Raw genomic sequence first — 16,600 nt, 5'->3', positions numbered from 1 at the left:
CCTCAAGAACAGAAACTGTACCTTAGTTTTCCGCTTTTTAAGGGATAGATAGCCTTACACAGCATGGGATTTTTCAGTTCAACTGTAGATTAGTACATTTACAAATCTAATTATATCCTCTCACTCTTTAATTACTGCCTTCATACCTTGCCAAAGCCACTACAATTTCATGCGGTCCTGTAAGTTTCCAGGAACCACTGGCATTTTTCCCCTTCCCTCCTCCATATGCATGCCTGTCAGCAGAGCGGGGAGCAGGTTTGTGGAGGAGAAAGAAAGGAAGACAGAGTGGGCCTCTGTACTTACAGAATAGCACCAGAGTTTGTGTGTGCTGCTGCTAGGTTACCGCTCTCTTCTTTACATTATTTCTGAAGGTGTCTGTACACTGTCAGTGAAGGTGAAGACGTCAGAGACGGGCTTTTTTTCTCCCATTAGAAGTAATTTGCTGCCATTTTCTCCTGGTGTTTGAGAAACAAACGCCTCTACAGGGTTGGAAATTGGTAGAGTAAGATTAGCGTCTGTGTAAGTCATTCCATTGTGATTACGTTAACTGTTTTCATATCAGTGTGTGTATTATCTCACACTCCGAGCATTGTCAGTCACATGACACCTCCGTGTAGGCATTAAAGTCATGAAATAATCCTTTCAGGAATCTCAATTACAAACCTTACTGTTACATTCCTGTACCATAATTCAGGGAATCCTAAATAGTTGCAATAAGAAGTGAAAATATATTAAAAGAGTTTTATCATATACACTTTTCAGAGTGTCCAGGGGAAAAGTAAAAACCAGAAAAAAGCAGACTGTAACTCAAACTGTACATGCTGACACAGTAACTGTATGTTTCCCCCAGCTGCTTTTGCTGTGACCTGCATCTATTTTTATTACCTTCCTCTTACTTGAGCCACCATTACTGTCTTTTTCCATCAGAGATTTTGACTCATTAAATGAGGAGGACCATGCTGGAAACCTCCAGCTGGCTTTCGACATCAGTGAGCGTGAATTTGGGATTCGATCCTTCACATCTGTGAAGGAGCTGAGTGACGATCAGGAGCTGGATAAGACCTGGATGATCACCTACCTGTCCAAATTCTATGAGCTCTTCCGTGGCACACCTCTACCGCCCTCAGGTAGTCTACTATACTCTACTATCCTGTACTCCACTGCACTCTATTCATTTCTACTCCTCTCTATTTTACTCTTTGCTACTGCATTCTGCTCTATTCAATTCTACTGTTCTACGCTTAGGTGCCCTCTGCACTTTCTATCTATAGCCTTGATTTTAGGAGATACAACATAGGGCTGCAGCTAATGATTATTTTCATTATCATTTCTCCCCCTTCTCTACGTCACCACATGAACGTTGAGCTGTGTACGCCAGACATAGTAGCAAACAGGAAGATCCTGCTCTCTGTGATTTCACAAGCAGACAAGGACCGCCTCTTTATGGAGGTGTCTGTCCTGATTACAGTGGGCAGGGATACCAGAACATTTCTTTTTTTTTTTCGTCTTTTCTTTTTTAACTGCACGAAACCAAACACTCCATAACAATGATTATTGTTGTAATAAAGATCTATAAAACACTTATTTTTCAACTTTCTTCTTCTCTACAGTACTTGAGTAGTCAAGTACTTGGACCTGTTTCATTGTTTATAGACACTGATGTCTGTTGTTAACATACAACATTTTCATCCTCTTCTTTGTTTCTGGTCCTCATCATCTTCTACTTTTTTCGTTGTATAACTAAAATATGTTGAAGCAGCAACAAAAAGCGGAAATTCCATGAAAAAAAAATGTATTGAATTTCATTTGGTTTCCTGTTAAAAATTGTACGTGGTGTGCATCGCTAATGGTAAGGATAAAGTATCATGAGAAGAAAAGTGTTTTAGGGCCGAGGATTGCAATCGATTGCGAATCCAGATTCTTGACATCGTGAAGACAGCTGCCAGCCTCTATGGAAGGGTCTACTTAATGCTTACCTCTGCTATGTTGTTTTATTTAACCTCAGCTTATCCCTACTATCCCCTGACATGCAGCTGAGGGATTCAGAAAGCCTTTACTTTTTAAGTGGAACATTTTTCTACACAGATAAAGTGACCCTCTTTTTTCCATATCACTCTTAGAACTTTCCCAATCTATATGGTCATTATTCATTAATGTCATCTGATATTTATGGCTGTGCACTGTGGAAACAAAAAAAAAAAGTGTAATGCAGTCGTGTTTCTTACTGCAGGTTCTAGAGGAGTGGATGAAAACAATGAAGATTATCCATCTATAGAGGTCAGGAGTAACAATAATGTGCTCAATCATGCACTGCCCAGGAAAAGGGTACCAAAGGTAACTCACTGAAATGTTTGGATCTGATGCAGATCTTGTAATCAGTTTAAGTACAGTACATAAGTGTTACTCTTGTTTTGACTGATGGATATTATGTTGTTTCTCAGCATTTTCAGGATGAAAAGAAGTCAGATGGTACAGATCCCATATACAAAAGGAGGCGGAAATTCTGCAGTTATTTGGAGGAGGTTTGTTGCTAAACTACGTACTTGAAATTTTAAAGTCAATATTTTCAAAAAAGTTGTTGATATAGTGATACCTGGTCTGGTCTTATCTCTTGTTAGGCCACCAATCTATCAAGTAATGGTTCTCCAGTGCGAGAGGACCAAGAGCCCAAAGAAAACAAAGTGCGGTCAATGGCTAGTCAATTGCTGGCAAAATTTGAAAACAAACCCAACTACACCCTCCGGAGAACACAGGTAAAAACACTGAAATATGTTCAGCATAATCCCACAGATTATATTTTATTTTGTTTTTAGTTTTCAGGAATTAATCAAATATGTAATAATATACCGTATGTACTTATATGTCTATTTATCTACAGATAAGATACTTCTTCCTGCATGTATAGTTAGAAATGGTTATTTGCTTTCTTTCTCATGGATCATAAAAATGTATTAAATGTCCCATGTTGTGAGCTGGAGCTCTGACAGCAGTCTGCGGTTTTTACAAAACTTTCCCTTTGCTAATACGAGTCTCCTCTTGTCCGTTATTTCCAGCATTTACTCTTTTCAGCCTTTTTCTATTTCTTTGCCTTTTTATTAACATTCTCTATAACCTTTCTGCAAACTCTTAGTCTGACAGTGAGAGGTCCTCCCCGCTGCAAACTCTTGACCTGAGTGAGATTCTGCACATTAAACTCAGGCCTGCGGTCCCACTCCCACCTAAACCTCCTCCTGAGATACAGGTAGTCTGGAGCTGCCAAACAGCAGATAAGGCTCAAAAGCATTAAGCTAAGGGCAGTCTTTAACACCAGTGACGGTCTGTAAAGCTTCACACAGAATAGAAGCTTATCTCTGTGCTAACTCTGTTTTACTGTTCCACGACATCTATAGATATATACATGAAAACATACACTCACAGACATTTGAAAACACATACTATTATGTACATACAGCCCACCTCAAACACATACGTTGCCCTTTTGTAAAGCTCAAGTCATAATTTACTTTATATAGGAATGTCAGTTTTGGTACTTGACCATACTGGTGGTTTTACATTCTCAAGTCCTCACTTGCATAGATCCTAACTTCACAATACAAACTGAGTGGATGTGTTATTGCAATTATATGTAGAACTAGAAGCCAGAACAAGCAACTACAAAACTGGATTGGAAACTGACAAGATAAATCACAAACAGAAATAGAAATTTACATAAGTACTTAAATTGTATAATATTTGGTCAGCAGTTCATATTTTCATGTTGAAACTTCCAAAAAAGTTGAACTGAAAAGCACTCGTGAAATTCTGACAAATTTAATATGAAAAGAATTTGATGCTTGTGTATTCAAACACTTGTGATGCTTCCTGTCGTGTCTCAAACTTTGTAGAAATTTTGAGTCTTAAATGCAAGTTTGACTGTATCCTAACTCAAATTCTCAAAGTCTGTTTTCCTTGTTTTTGTTGAGAGTGTCCGTCTGGTGATTAGAAACTTATACAGTATATTACCAATCAGCCACATCCATACAACTGGTTGGTAATGTCAGTAACATTGATCATCTCCTTACAATCTGCTGAGAATTCTCGGGTCCTGGCATTCATGTTGATGCCACTTGACATGCACCAGCCCCCCGCTCAGCAGGACAATGCAGCCTGACACACCTAAAAAACTGCTCAAGAATGGCTCGAGGTATATGACAAAGAGCTCAAGGTGTTCTCCTGGCCTCCAAATCCCCCAGATCCCAATCTGATTCACTATTTGTGGGATGTGCTGGAACAAGTCCCATCCGTGGAGGCCCCGACCCCAATATACAGAACCCCATGGATTCCACTTCAAACGTCCCGGTGCCAAACACCATACGTTACCGCTAGAGGTCTTATGACCATGCCTCGACAGGTCAGAGTGGTCTTGTCTTTAAAAGAGGAACCCACACAATATTAAGCAGGTGGTTTTAATGTCGTGACTGATTGGTGACCAAATATAATTTTTGCCCCACTAATTGTAATGAACAGGACAGAAAAACAGAAAACAACAATGGGGCAGTTGCTTAAATCAAAGCATTGTATTCATGAGCTAAGCTATTTGAAAATCAAACCCACAAGGCAACAAAAAGCAGCCAAAAAGTGTCAAGAAAAGAATGATGGGAATTTCACAGTCTCTTTCATTTACATGTAGCTGTTGGCTGTTGACTCACAGGTTTCAGATGTCAGAGTTTTAAATACAATCCTTCTCATAACTGGATTAACATGTGATTATTACATAACTTTGGCAAAACATAACACAGATGGAATATTGATGGAATAACTTACCTATGCTAGTTGATTTTCATGCTGTGCTGGCATGACTGACGCCTCCAAAAACTATGCTTTGAAAATGTTTGGCAGCCTTGTAAAGTATTTGTGAATTTAATGGGCTGAAACATATAAAGCCACCAGTATTGTTCTATAAACAATCTACAGCCTCTAAGTGAATGAAAATGAGTACCACAGCTCACGTGTGTATATCATCCCTTTCAGTTTGAAGTCAGTCTCAGAGAAGCAGCAGAACACTTAGTCTGCCCACCTCCAAAGACCCTGCCCAAACCCAAACTGCAGCCTCAGTCCCTGCATCCATTTTCTGTAGTGAAACTCAGACATGTTGATCAAACACACGCTGAGACGAAGCCTCAGCCTGAGAGTGCAGACCCCCCTCCTCCTGCTCCTCCGTCCTGCCTCTCAGCCATCCAGTTCATGTCAAGAGTCCTCCAGCGCCTCAGGGAGGTGGACGAACACGTCTCTGAGGTGATCACTGTCTCCCCCTTCATATCTTTAACTTCTGTCTTCTGTATTCTTTCCTCTTTTTTAAACTCTGGTGATTGTCGCATGTTCTGATCCCCCAACAAGGGCCCCACAGTGAATGCTGATTATATATTACACACTGATTATACATTTAGGCTTGTGTAATGTTTAGTCAGATGGTGAAGTCAGCCCCTAAATTATCTGGCTTGACGAAAATGGCAAGAGCAGACCTACAGACCTGGCACCAGCTAAAACAGACACACGGGCGGATTATTGGCCAGTCTGAGCCCGTGTGGAACAGGTCAGCCAGGGCCAGCCTGCAGGCACTGGTTTACGTCAGCAAACGTAGATTATTCAGATTTTTCCAAAAACCTCCCTGCTTTGGCTCAGATCAGCACTACAAAATTGTTCACTTTATCAAGTAATTTAGTGTAGAACTGAGGTTTATTGAGACAAACATCAGTTTGTGGCTTTAGGGAGAGTTACGTGCTATAACTATGTGCTGGCCAACAATCAGCGGGTCATGTCACTGCGAGAGCCAGAAAATATTTTCTCCATTAAAGACGACCCAGTCTTTAAAGTCATGAAGTTGTATTTTTGTACAATGTTATAAAGTTTGACATTCATCCATGGCGGCGTCATAAAATAACGAAAGCGTTTATTGGACAAATAATTCATTGACGTCCCTGAGTGCGGAATGAGTCATCAACATTTGTAATGCGTTTCCAGGAAATTTGAAAAACCTTAATACCATTTAAAAATACCCCCAAAAAACTGTTGGGCCTGATACTGGTGTATAGGTGAGATATGGAGCAAGACATATGTGAATAAAACACAAACAAAACTCACTGACTCTCACAAAGACTCAACACTTCACTATATGATTTATTAACATAGCCATTCTTTGGCTGAACAGACGTTCTTGTCTTTGATTTCTTTGCCAGGTCTGTGCGTCTGTCTCAGTGTTCTGTTCCAGTACAGTCTGAGTAACCACATCAAGTGGGGTGTGAAATGAACGTAATAAGGCAGCCGACGTTCCTCACAGCGGCGTTATTGTTCTCCCCCCCGACAATACACTCTTAGCTGTCAAAGCCTGCGTCTTATTGCGAGAGCAGAACAGAAAGGTCTTTCATCGTTTAGCTGTTTAGTGCGTATTAAATGGTTATCAGTCTACGTAATTATGTCTACACACAGAAAGCTCCACATTTGTTGGTGGGAGAATGTGTCATTGTCTTGAGGAGACGAGACTGATGGCTTCTCTTTTGTTCATCGTGCAGAAAAAAGCTCAGACACAACAGGCTAGAGAGTTTCAGACAAAGAGCATAAAGGAGAAAGGTGTTCACCTTAGCGGGTTGTTCTCAGGAGACGGCTCAGCTGTACTCAAGGTGACTATTTCAAGCTTGGTGTGTGATCCACCCTGGTCTACCTGCCCCTCACAGTGTGTTTATTTGCATGTGAGAGCACGTCATGTTTGGGACCACGAGTGTTGCATGCAGCCAGCTTTACCCCTCGACAGGTTTTGCAACATAATATTTTGGACAAATGGCTATAATACATTTTTAGAATGATAGTTTAAAATGAGACATTGTGAAAGGGGTCACACGTAATCATGAGCCCTTTAGAGAGATATCATGAATCTTGGCTCCCCTTTACTTTATGATGTTTATAGGGAGTTCATGTCTTTATTTACGTGTCTGACTATGACTGCTTCACTGCTGTCATAGCATTGTTTTCCACCTGCTCTGTTCAAATGAAAGACTCCCTGTGAGCTACCTGCTGAGCATCAAATCAGCAGACAGACAGTTGGCGACCAGCTAGTGAACATAGTGGAGCATTCAGCAGCTAGAGAGACAGATATTTCCCTCAGGACTTAAAATAGATATCTAAGAAGAAGAAGGAATATCTAAAAAATATCAACATTTGAGGCCAGAAACACAACTAGCAATGGCTGATAGTGTTGCTCCATAACTGCTAGATGTGTAAATAAGCAACTGTTTGGTAGAAATTTCACCATATCAACTTAAATCTATTCTATTGGCATTCATATTGACAATTGACAACTTGACCAGCTATTTCAACAGTGGAGAAAAATGTTAATTTTGCACCTATGTCAATGTTGTGTTGTGTATTTGTTCAACGGTCCGCAAGTGGCCAAAAAAAATGTATTGCTGGTCTAAGAATGTTTCCAGTAGGCTGTTCTGTAGTCAGAAAGAAAGGATCAAAATTATGCTTAAGACAGTTGGCATCCACAATTTTCATCCAACCCAGCTGGACGATTCTGTAGTCAACCTATAAGACCACTGCCAGTGTTCAGCGCCAAGAGAGGAAGTAGTGTGCCCGTTATGTAGCCAGCGGTTGATGGGTGTGTAGCTCCACCAGGACTCATGTGGGAGACTGGAGTTCATCTCCTGTCACAGACCAGACCTTGTTATTTCCTTTTCCTTCTTTTTTCTACTGTCATGGTGATCATACCCAACCTAACTGTAGTTTGTTTGCAAAAACACTACCTTTCAGTAACCATATCATAGTGGTAAATAGCTGTAAAAAAAACGGCACTGAACATTAAAAGTTATTCTGCAGTGTGATCTAGGGTTGTGTGGAATTATTCAATTATTAATTTTATTGTCTGCTGATAGGATTGTTTTTTTTTATTAGCCAAAATATGAATGGGTTAAAGGACGGCACTGTTTGTTTTGCATGTGTTAGTCCAATTTTCATACCAGCCATGATTGTTGAACAGTGCTATGAGGTAAATTGGTTTCATTTTAACATTTTCATTATCATTTCACCAGTTGTAATGGCTTGAAAATGTAGATAGTGCTATGATCTCATTCAAGAATCAAGAAATTCAAAGTTATCATCCAAACTGTTAATTAAAGCGTTTTGTCCAAGCCGTGCATATATAAGAAGGGTAGACTAGATATCAGAAACCAAAAATGAAATTACCGACAGCAGCCTTGAAAATGACCTTAAAAACTGAAGCAACATCTTTAAAAAGCAATGGAATGACAATTTATTGAAGGGTTGTTGAAGTTGACTGCCTTAGTTTCACCTTAGTCTAACTAATACACGAACAAGAAGGGTTTAAGTTCCTGACGTTGTGTTTGCCCAGTGGTGCAGGTTCAATGTAACATCTTAAATCCAGGCACTTGAATAATCAAGCATCTTAGTCCAAGATTTGAATCGTTGACACCATCTACTTCATTATAATTTGGCAGATTTATGTGAAATGGGCTGCTGCTTCTCATGAGAGCTTTTTTAAATTGCCGTTTCTGCCTCTTGTGCTTTTAATTAGCAGCAGCGTGTGTGCTCTTGTGGTGGCACTTTGTGGGTTTCTCTGCTCCACCCATCCCAAACAGCCCACGTCTGCTCAACAGCCAGATGTTACAGCAGGACTTACGCAAGTTTAACATGAAGGAGCAGCTCCAGCACATTATGGTTGAGGTTTTTGTTTGTGTTTTTCATCGTTTGGATCAAATTTGATTCCTGAAGAGCGATTCAGAAACTATTTAGACACCATAAACTGAACTCACTGAACCATGTGTGTTTATCCATATAACCTTGTGATTATCTATAATTATCTTACTTGCTTTTCTGAACTATGTTTTCCTCTTGGCTCAGTGTTGGTGTGTAGTTGCAAAGGAGTCTTCAAGTAAAGTAAGCGGTCACCCTCTCTGAAAATGACCCCAGACATGGAGCCTTAAACAGTGCTGTCCTCAAAATATTCCCAGGAGAATATCTGACCAAAAAGACTTGCAGGAAGTGACGTGGGCGTGCAGAGCTTTGATATGGGTTGAACACATTCATTAGCACGGCTGTGTGTGTTGTTATCTTGCACTTCACTTCTCGCATTGTCACTCATCTTGCATGTTTTACCTACATCTGTTTCAACATGCTGACTTCTGCCGCACAAAACATACTGTGTCCTGATATCATTCACAGATGTTCTTCATGTTCTGAATTCAAAACCGTAATGGTTATGGTCTTGCTGAGCAAACACATTTTGATAAGAAAAATGAAATAAGATTTCAGGAAGAAGACAGTGAAAATATTGTATCGTTATCTTGGTTTGAGTAGCTGTTTAAAGATAAAATTAATCACCAACTATTTTTTCATTTTTCAAGTAAAAATATGAAATGTTTGCTAATCAGAGCTACCTAACTGTACAAATTCATTGCTTTTCTTAGTCATTAATGATATCTAAGCAACATTATGTAGAAATTGGCATTTATGCTTGTGATTTGCCCCACCCCAGTTTCTGAGTGCAACACGACTGTCTGTAATCCCCGGTCTGTAACAATTTGTCAGATGTGAAGTAGGTGCTGACTCAAATCAATTCATTACATCATAACATTGTTATGTGTTCAACGCTTGTATGTTGAAGTATACATGTCTGTAACACGGAGATCCAACCCTCTCACTGAAGTTCCATAGTGCAGAAACAAGTGATAGAGACACCATTCACCCTGTCATAAGACACTGTACCATCAGCATGATTTTGAAGATGTTTTAAGGTAAAAATGTTACATAATGTCACTTTGAATGAAGATTCTTTGGGTTTTGGGCTGTTGGTTGGACACAATTAAACCATGTTAAGATGTCACTTTGGGCTCTGGTAAATTATGTTGATGATTTTTCAAAATTATTTTTTCATTTTTAAAGTCTTGACATCTAATCATTTTTAAAGACTTGACGTTTAATCATTTTTAAAGACTTGACGTTCAGCTCTTGATCTAACAGAGTGAGTGACATTACCGTTTGTCTTCATCTGCGTTCATGATTTCACAGATTTTTTGATTTTTATTTGACACTCTGGTTCGTCTCCCAGGGCGGCTCAGTACGAAGGGCGTTCCCCCCGTCTGGTGACAAGTGTCACTCATGTGAGAGGCGGGTGTACATGGTGGAGAGGGTCTGCACTGAGGGGCTCTACTTCCACAGGGAGTGTTTTCGCTGTTCTACCTGTGGCTCCACGCTGCGGCAGGGAGCGCATGCCTTTGACTCCGAAGAGGGTTCGTATCATCACGTCAGCTCTCAGCAGTGTTGGATCAACATGTTACTTATGAAGTTCAGTAGTCATTTGGCTGCTTTGTGCTGATATTTTCCAGGGAAATTGTACTGCAAGCTTCATTTCGACCAACGCAACAATGGGACAACCCTACGAAGGAATTTGTCTCTACGCTCAGTGAGTACCATGCATTTCAGCTCTATCCTTTGAATTCAAGCACTATTGACTGTCAAAAACCTAACCACTCTGTCTGTCGTGTTCTCTGTGTTAGAACCGTATTGGAGCTGGACTTCAGGAGCGATGTGCTGATGATGGGCAGAGCTCTGAGTCCAGCAGCACAGCAGACCTGCAGAGTGAATCCTCCGCAGGTACCTTCAGCTCGTTCATAAGGAAACAGCTGAGCTGGCCCCTGAGTGTGACTCGTGCTGTGTGTCATGCCCCCTCGTATCTGTCCCGCCGTGTGCGTAGTACAGCACAGGCCATTGCCGGCCACCTGAGGGACAATGTCCAGGACTATGCATCCCTGTTTGAGCTACTGAGCATGAGCTTGCCACTGCTGCTTGTTTTACAAGAGGTACTGCTGCAGATGTACACAGAAGCTGTTCCCGATGGGCCCGGCTCTCTACAGCCTCTGCTGCTGTGGCTGCAGGAGCATATAAGCCACAGGCTCATGTAGACGCACAGCAGACTCCAGCTGACTCCATATCTGTCGCCGAGTGGCCCATTAGCTGGAGCGTTCTCATCTTGTTATCATTTGTAGCCGTGCACGAGCACCTTTTATTGTTTACTTGCCTTTAATGATGATACTGTATTGGATGTACTTAAGCCAAAGACAAGATGCAACATTTGGGAAAATTTGTCAAAATGAAAGCTGCACCAAATAATGTTGCCATGCGTCTGAATTGGAAACTGTACAGTACCTATCAGATGTATAAACAGGCCACAGTCAGTGCATTAGAGACTCGAGACTGCTGAGACGTCGGATCATCGTTGCTGTAGAACTCAACCTTTTACAAACTGTTTGGGAAGAATGGATCCTGCAGTTGAAATAGTTTAACTCAGGTTATGACTGACCGACTTGATGCACTTTATGTTTGACAACTGCCTTGTCGTCGCAGTAAACTGTCACACTAGAGAAAAGCCTGAAAATCCAGGCAGGTTTTCTTTTGACTATACATATGTGCTCCTGACATATGTTTTTTTTTTTTAAATTTTTATTCTATATGCAGGTATGTGTGTTTTACACACGTCAGCAGTTTGCTGATAACCTTTATTTACCCTGACCGCTCTGTTTACTTTCATGAACCGTTTTTTCTATTGATTTTTCCTTGGATAAACCCAAAGAATCTCTTTGGACACTATGCTCTTGTGAGTTTCCTTCTCAGTATTTACTTGGACTTTGCTGCCATCTACTGTCGACTCTCAGAAAAAACCATGAGGACAAAAGGAGACGTTCTTGTATGCAATTACAGACAGACACGTTTTGAATAATTGATTCATGAAAGATTTAACTGTAGACAATAGAAGCTGGCAAGCATGCTGTGGTGTGTGTGTGTGTGTGTGTGTGTGTGTGTGCTTGCCACTCTTGCCTTCATTTTAAAGCGTGTTGTTAGAAAATCAACTGCAAACCTCCGACTGGAAGCCACGCAGTCGCTTCCTGTTCAAACACACTACACAATCTAATGATGCTTATGAAGCACTTTAGAGTTTCAGAGTTGTATTGTTTTTCTTTATAGAATACTTTAAAATGTTATCAGCTTTTATTCTAAGAGTTTACGGCATGATGTGCTGGATTTGCAATAAGAGCTACCTAAGTGTTGATGTTGAATCTGCTGCATGTAATATGAGTCACATGTCTGGTTTACAGTGCAGTGGCGGGGTGGAAGATATCAGTGTTCTGCTTTTGAATACCAAAGAACTTGTTTCCATTCACACTCACTGGACATTTGTTTTATAAAAACTGTAACACAAGATGAAAATCATGCAAACTGTATCGTGATGGTGCCAACATACAGGTATCATCTTCTTTATGACTGTCAGTATCTTGTTCTCATAAACGTTTTCTACTTTCATCTGTTGTCATTCATGTCCCAGTCTTCTCTGTGTTTTAGATCATTTTTCTCTTTTCCTCTCGTTCAGCTGAAGACTTTTATGAAGTGTGTGATCCAGCTGGATGGTTAGGAGAAATGACGTTTTGAAGGTGATCACATGCATGGTCACGTGATGTGATACTGACAATGAATGACTGACCAAAAAAACCCAACATTTACAGTGCTGAGGCAATTAAAGATTTTTGTCTGTGACACTGACAGACTAAACTCATGACTAATGGACGTCTTCAGCGTTTGTCACTGATCCTTGAGCTGTTTTGTAGTGAACTAACTGTCTTTTTTAGTGATTCAGATAGTTTGAATTGTGAAATAGAACGGATCGGCAATTCATTGTGGTAATCACGTTTGTTTGAACTAGTAAAGAGAAGAAAAAAAGGCAAAATCTAATCAAGTTTATTTAAATATTCCTCTCAAATCATCACAAATTCTGTAAAACAAACATTATTTCTGTATCAGAATCTGTTTGGGGGCTTTTTATCCTTGCACGATAATTGTTTTTGATAATCAAAGTACGTCCTGTGTGTAATCTAACAAACTAATGCTTTCAAGGTCCAGAAAGGACATTTTTAAGATCACATTTAAAGTCCGCATGGATGAGAATTCCTTCATGGGCTCAGAAAAACAGGAATTTGAACATCTGTAATTACACGCTATCTGCTCAGGAAGATTCGCTTTTTATCAAACCTTTATTTAACCAGGAACATTCCCCTTGAGATTCAAAACCTCTCTCACATGAGGGTCCCGGCCACCACTGCAGCATGAACAGAAAAATAAACCACGCCTTAAAACTAACAATGCAGTAATTTTTACAGGATAGAAACAATCGACTGACTTAAAACAGCAATTTACATCAAAACAATGGAGTTACAGGTGTTAAGTAACAGGACGTTCAAATAGTCCTTAATCCCAAGGGCGGCACTTTGTATTGAAAGGTGCTTCAGATGGAGAGGCATTTTTTAAATGGCCTTCAAAATACGTGATTATAGGCCACGTGGGGATCGGTATGAGGTCAGTATCCATTTTTTGGTTAACATTTGTTGTAGAAAACTATTTTTTAAGGACATCTCTAACAAATCAAGCATAAAAAAATATGGGGACAAAATCTACCATTTAAAAAAAGTGGTGAGGACAACAAACAAATAGTTGAATGTTCTTGAATGGTCAGATGAGATTCACAAGACACTAGTTGCCAGATTGGAGTACCATAATTGAAGAGCCCTTGTTGCAAAGCATGGTCACCATTTTTTTCCAGAGCGCTATAGCCCACTCCTCATCTCTACCTGAGGCGAGTAGCTCCAGGCTCCATTAGCTGCAACTAGCAAAACACACCTGAATCTCCGAAGTAAGTGTCGGCCGTTGGGGTTGATAAGAGGGTAATGTAAGTGCATGTATTTTTTTACAAGTAAGAAGAAAAAGAGAACATTGATCACTGTGGAATGTACCTGGTTGAATAAGGGGTTTGAAAAAATGTTTTTATTTATTGGCACAGTCACATTCCCACCATGTCTGGACAATAACAGCAAAGAACCACTTAACAAAGGTCCTACAAAGCATCATTTCGAGAAACTTTCTCCTTCAGTGTGCACTGACCTCTGCGACATTAAAGTTGCGCTGCACAACAGGACTAAAAAACACATTACTTGCATTTCTCTGCCTCGTCTTTAGTAACTTAGAATGGAAAAAGTGCGTCTGTGTTGTGCTGGGAAGCGGACAGGAATGCACATAACTGATCTTAACCTTACAAAACAAACACATTTTCAGTGATTTTACCTTGAAAGATTTCTTGACTCTAGTTATTATTCGGTTGAAACGTCTGTACTTCCTTTGAGAGGTTAATTACACTTTGAAAAGATGATAAAGACCATTTAGCATTAGCACTAGCACCTGCGTTGAACTAAACCTTTACTCAGTACTATGAGTTCTAGTCCTTCCTCTGTTATTATTGTTATTAGAATTGTATGATAAAGATAATAATCCATCACAGTGGATGTGTAGGTGCATTTAGTGGGTAAGATTCAGACCTGTTTTTCATCATAGTCCCCTCATACACAACTAGTCCAGCAGTCGCGGAACATGCACATCTCTTCTTTTGTAAAAGCCCACAGCAGCAATAATGTCATCATAACTGTTGAAATGGCGAGAACAGTGACCTCCTTCTTCATCTTGGGGGGGTAGAGGTCTGACGGTGCCAAGTCAGGTGAACAGGGCAAGTTCAAATCTGCATTCCTGGCAGGCGGCCATCGCCCTGCGGACGCGTATCAAGCAAAATACCGCCAAAGATATTATCTGTCTGCATAATCACTGAAAGAGTTGAACTGCATGGAAAGAGAGCGCCGACTACCAACTGATCAATGACACCTGTATTTCATTTATCTCAACACGGTCATAAGTCGAGGGTGAAGACATGTGGCTGCATTGTTTTGAATCATTTTGACCTTTAAATCAACATTTTCTAACTTCCATTTTTACCTTAAAATAACATCTTCAGAATCATTTCATCATTCGTTACGTCTGACAAATAGTTACAGACCTGGAATTTGTATTTGCTGCAGGGGAACTGCACTCAGAAACTTTGCGGGGTGCCAAATTTGCACAAAATGCCAATTTCTACAAAATGTTGCTTTAAAAGAGAGCATCGAAATTTAAAGCAGAAGCTGCTCCACGACCGCTGACATAACTGACAGATATCTTTGCAAATGAGCTGCTGACTGATTCAAACTAATCTCACTGTTGACTTTAAACTCCCACAAACATGCTGGTACATCTCTTTAAATTTGATTTCTCTGAGTTCTTTTAGGTGCATCTGAAAACACTGTCACTTTCCCATATAGATTTAAGGCCAACACATTACCAGGGTTAACTAAGGAGACACACTACATGAAGTCATAGTTACTTCTTTGATTAAATATCAAGTCTGATTTATTTAATCCTCATCAGGCAAACACAACACAGCGTTATATTCAACGGGCCTGTGTCTCGTTCACCGGAAACAACATAAACTGTGCTGAAACGTTGCTTCCCACCTGAACACCTGTCTGCATGATGTAGGGACGTACGCATCTCTTCCTCCACTTTTCCCACATTTGTTTCTTTTTTTATTTTCATTCAGAAGCTGCCATACCAGTTATCACTCCACCACGCTGAGGACTGGGAACTAAAGAATAATGATGACGGAAATATTTGTCTGTAATTCATAGAAGATATTTTTTTGAAAGTGTTGTTGTTGTCTTGTGTTTGTGTTACTCGTTAATAAAATGTACATGCTGTCACTGGCTTTGACTTTGTTCGGCAAACCAAAAGGCTCTGATATCTTGAATGATTTTCGGCTGGTCTGGCTTTATGACCTTGGCACTAGCAGATCAGAAAAAATGCTCACAATGGTTGATTTTGGAAGCTTTTTTGACCAAAACGACGTAAAAGAAAACTTTGCAATAAAAGTCACTGAGGGCTGAAGGCTGAAGGCAGCGTGTCTGTGTGTCTTTCAGGAAAGACTAGAATAAATATAACTCAAATCTTTCTCCAATTTAAAATAAAACAAAACAAAACAAAACAAAAACCCAGTTGAGACCAAACAATCTCAGCTGTTGTGCTTCACGTTGTTGTCGAGGCAAATGTTCATAGCAACAACCTCCAAACTGAAGCATTATTATTTCCTCTGTCACACAAATATTTGGCTGTCGTCATCTGTCCCATTTCGCTGGTGAAAATCCTCAGAGGCACAGTCTCTTTCAGCGAGCAGATAACTGGCCTCTGCATCGCTGGCTTTTACCTTTCATAACTGAAATAAAATCTGATCAGTGAAGCTCATAATAAAACTGAACCCACCTCTGTCCTATAAAATCTGAAAAGAAAAGTGCTGTAGAGTAAAGCACTTAGAGGACTCGGAGGGTTAGGTTAAATACCAAGAAAGAAAAAAAACAAACTAAAAAAGTCCTTGACTGTTAAACCAGTTCACGTCCTGACTGAAAGTCCTTTATCGTTCAGCTCGTTAATTGAACTTCTCAAGTTTTCAGGTTTCAAAGAGTCTAAAGACCAAAAAAATCCTCTTTGTATCGAAGACGAGAACATTGAGCTGGGTCGCATGTGGAGAAGTCTGAATGTTTCTCCTCTCACGTCAGTCGTTAATGGATGATTTTAAAGATTGAGATGCAGTAAATATACAACTTAGTCAGTCAACACATGAGATGTGAAGTGAAAAGTCATCCAGAGCAGG

The 16,600-nt window shown here is 40.1% G+C and overlaps 1 protein-coding gene across 10 annotated transcripts in view; it reads left to right on the top strand.

Moving 5' to 3' along the window:
• mical2a (microtubule associated monooxygenase, calponin and LIM domain containing 2a) overlaps nt 1-15,702 on the top strand; it is a 38,919-nt gene extending 23,217 nt beyond the window's left edge. For 3 of the 10 annotated variants that reach the window (XM_037094912.1, XM_037094914.1, XM_037094913.1), the window contains 10 exons: nt 928-1,127; nt 2,231-2,334; nt 2,442-2,522; nt 2,619-2,753; nt 3,131-3,241; nt 5,011-5,274; nt 6,549-6,656; nt 10,100-10,280; nt 10,377-10,453; nt 10,548-12,348. In XM_037094912.1, coding sequence (XP_036950807.1) covers nt 928-1,127; nt 2,231-2,334; nt 2,442-2,522; nt 2,619-2,753; nt 3,131-3,241; nt 5,011-5,274; nt 6,549-6,656; nt 10,100-10,280; nt 10,377-10,453; nt 10,548-10,952 — 1,666 coding nt within the window. In that variant the 3' untranslated portion in view covers nt 10,953-12,348. Of the gene's footprint in view, nt 1-927; nt 1,128-2,230; nt 2,335-2,441; nt 2,523-2,618; nt 2,754-3,053; nt 5,275-6,548; nt 6,657-10,099; nt 10,281-10,376; nt 10,454-10,547; nt 12,349-12,415; nt 12,580-15,496 lie in introns of those variants that run through there. The other 7 variants (XM_037094916.1, XM_037094917.1, XM_037094915.1 and 4 more) reach the window with 7 other exon arrangements.
• The last annotated feature ends 898 nt before the right edge of the window (nt 15,703-16,600 follow it).

Source organism: Acanthopagrus latus, chromosome 4 (assembly GCF_904848185.1).
Source record: "Acanthopagrus latus isolate v.2019 chromosome 4, fAcaLat1.1, whole genome shotgun sequence".
Taxonomy (NCBI): Eukaryota; Metazoa; Chordata; class Actinopteri; order Spariformes; family Sparidae; genus Acanthopagrus; species Acanthopagrus latus.
Note: the sequence above shows the minus strand (reverse complement) of the source record. Positions and strands in the feature narration are given on the sequence as shown.